Here is a 2,943-nt window from a genome sequence, read left to right as displayed (position 1 = left end):
TGTATTGTTAAAATATTTCATATCTTAATTTTCATTTATAACCTCGTGCTTCGAAGAAAAACTTGGTAAATTAAATCATATACATAGATTAATTATTTACTGATTACAACTACAAATACGTGTTTCAGACTAGTATATATATATATATATATATATATATATAGAGAGAGAGAGAGAGAGAGAGAGTCTAGCACACATTTTTGTTTTCTACACGAAGACTACATTTATAATTAATCAAATTGTAGAAATCTTTAATGGTCATTTGCTTAACATTGAAAGGATTTGCTAGTAAATAGCAAAAATTCTAAACTACTTGCTTATCATTGTTTTGTATATTAGCTATTGATTTAGCTTAACAAATTAGCTCTATAGAGCAAATTGCTTAAACATTAGCTTAGTAAAAAATGGGTCCCAGCCTGCTGTGAGCTTCTGAGACATAATAAAAAAAATATTTTAAGTCACAGAAAAACAATGCCGACGCACCAGAGCAACGTAACATCTAATACTGAGAAGCAGAAAAAAGAGATCGTGGAAAGATACGTATTGCATAAGACTGAAGTTTCACGATGATTACATATAAAACGTCCGGAAAAAAAAAAAAAAAAAAAACTAGAGAAAAAACAGAAAATTAGCTACTTAGCTGGTGGACCATGTTTCCAATTCACCCCTGACTTCCAAACCGAGGGAGAAATGAAAACACGGCACTTGAAAACCTAGCTATGATATCTCTCTCACACACACCAATACTACTACATTACACCATATCATATATTCACAGACCTTGGAATCCCTTGTTATTACTAACCAGTACCGGCCATCTTACTCTAAACCTTAAACCTAACCACTCGATCGACAACGAGGTTCGGCGATCAAGCAGACTTTTTCATGCCATGGCGAGGGTTCATCGGGACCCGCCTCCCAATCGTACGGGCGAGAAACCGCGACCCGAATCCATTGCAGGCTGGCTTGAAAACCAACGGCAAGTACTCATCAGTGTGGCAGTAAAACAGCTTAGTGCGAAAGCTGTCTTCTAGCGCTACTCTCCCCTAAATAAATAAAATAAATCCGTAAAAAGTAAATGGTGAACAAGAATAAGTGTGTTTATTTCTTTAATTTAATTTACCTGTGTTTTGGCAAGTGTGACCTGGCAAGTTTTGTTGTTCGTGGCAGATTGCCAATTCAGGTTGTTGAAGGTGTCGTAGAACCTCCAAGCTCCAATGCATTTGGTGAAGTTGACGAACGCGTATCCCAGATTGGCTATTCTTCTCTCGTGCCAGAATTTGCTGTGTACGACCAGAGAGCGAACAAATGAGACCAATTGGTTCGGATTGATGATAATATATAGTAAAAATTAAAGGAAAAATGAAGAAAGAAAGAAAGAAAGAAGGAAACCAACTTGAAGTCCATTGGGAGATACAAAAAGTCGTACTCCGTCTTGCCTGTCTTTTCCCGGAAGGCTTTCCTATTTTCGTGTCTGCAGTGATTATTTAGAATCCTTATCAGGTCGTTTCTCCTGAAATGTGAAGAAAGGTTTGTCAGAATTTGTACAAATACAAATTATACAACTAAAAATTTCATTGTCTTGTCACCAAAAGAAAGACAACACAAAATTTAAAAATAATTTTAGACAAAATTAAATATAGCAAGACAATAATAACATACAAGTGTTCCAACATCAAATTAATTTTTTACATGGATGCAAATGTTAAACCCACGAAAGACTCCAACAATTCTATCCTGGAAAATTGGGAACATAAAAAATGAGCTCTTCCCATTTAAGGAAACCCTAATAGTGTTTCGACCGAGAAACACAGAAAATGAGCTCTTCCCATTTAAGGAAACCCTAATAGTGTTTCGACCGAGAAACACAGACTACTTTCCAAGCTAAATGGATAATTTTTTCAACAAGGCATTCAACGCACCAAACAGAAAACAGACGGAGAATTAACCTGAAGTGATTCGGAATGTTCTTAACCATGACGGTGGTTTTTCCGGTCAACACAAGCGCCTCAAAATCCACCGGGAACGGTAATATACCGCCCGATTCTTTCTTCTCCGGACACGCTGACCGGTGAGCCTTCACCACCGCCTGTTTCTTGAATCGAAGATTATTAGAAACCCTAGCTCCACCGCTCTTCTTCCTGAACTCACCGCCGACCACATTCCTCGCTCTCTCGAAGCTAGCCGGTTTCTCGTCGGACGCGAACATCGTCTGAGGCAGAGGCAGAGCCGGGTTGAGAAAGTGGACCCAAAGATAGGGATAAGGGCTGGGCTGAGGCCAATAATGGGGAAGAGAAAGAGCTGGATGACCAAGCACTGCTGGTTCAGAGTTCGGAATAAATTTCTGATCATGAACGTGTTTGAGAACAATTTCCGGCGTATATGGCACGGCGTTGAGGTTCAGAGGCTTAGAGTACGCCATTGGAGAGAGAAGAAGAGAAGGAAAGAGGAAGAGTTTTTTTTTTTAGAAAGAAGGTAAGACTCGGAGACTCAGAGAAAAAGGAATGAGATTTGGCTTTATTTGTTTCAGGTAGGCAAAACAGTATAAGATTAGGGGGTGTATTAGTGTGAGGAAGTTATAAAATTTGTACTGATACTAGAAATGTCTCTAGCCGTTAGATGACAATCTGACGGTTAGTAAAATTATGTATCAGTGTGGTGGAATTATTTTTTGTGGGCCGACCGTAGGATTGAAATATTCTACGGTTTAGATTTACTTGGCCATTGTATTGGCTTGTCAGGCCTTTTTCTACACTAGAAGAAGTACCCCATGAAAGAAGCGACAGTGATGGTTGCTTTTTTTCTAGTGATTGAGATCTTTTTGTAATGATGGGTATGGAGAATTAGAAGATTATCGAGTACCCACATTAATGTTGATTTAACTTTGGCGGCGACATTACATAATAATATACTATTTTTTTTTTAAAGATACAGTATTGTTGT

The 2,943-nt window shown here is 38.2% G+C and overlaps 1 protein-coding gene across 1 annotated transcript; it reads right to left on the bottom strand.

Moving 5' to 3' along the window:
• Positions 1-599: 599 nt before the first annotated feature.
• Positions 600-2,515, bottom strand: LOC149391060 (protein MEI2-like 7). The gene is made up of 4 exons (XM_089619921.1): positions 1,950-2,515; positions 1,397-1,513; positions 1,124-1,283; positions 600-1,046 (listed from the first exon to the last, which is right to left on the bottom strand). The coding sequence occupies exons 1-4, from the start codon at positions 2,420-2,422 to the stop codon at positions 870-872; spliced, it is 927 nt and encodes a 308-aa protein (XP_089476047.1). The 5' UTR covers positions 2,423-2,515; the 3' UTR covers positions 600-869.
• Between the last annotated feature and the right edge of the window lie 428 nt (positions 2,516-2,943).

The sequence above is a fragment of the Urtica dioica genome, chromosome 7 (assembly GCF_054948205.1).
Source record: "Urtica dioica subsp. dioica isolate 48M chromosome 7, U.dioica_male_clone48M_v1_H2, whole genome shotgun sequence".
Lineage (NCBI taxonomy): Eukaryota > Viridiplantae > Streptophyta > Magnoliopsida > Rosales > Urticaceae > Urtica > Urtica dioica.
The sequence above is the reverse complement of the archived record's forward strand: the minus strand, read 5'-3'. Positions and strand labels throughout refer to the sequence as shown.

Excerpts from the sequence above, each read along its gene's own strand:
- LOC149391060 (XM_089619921.1), bottom strand. The coding sequence starts at position 2,422 with ATGGCGTACTCTAAGCCTCTGAACCTCAACGCCGTGCCATATACGCCG. Across the intron at positions 1,514-1,949 it reads AACATTCCGAATCACTTCAG|GAGAAACGACCTGATAAGGA; the intron begins GTTAATTCTCCG and ends TTCACATTTCAG. Across the intron at positions 1,284-1,396 it reads TATCTCCCAATGGACTTCAA|CAAATTCTGGCACGAGAGAA; the intron begins GTTGGTTTCCTT and ends GGTCGTACACAG.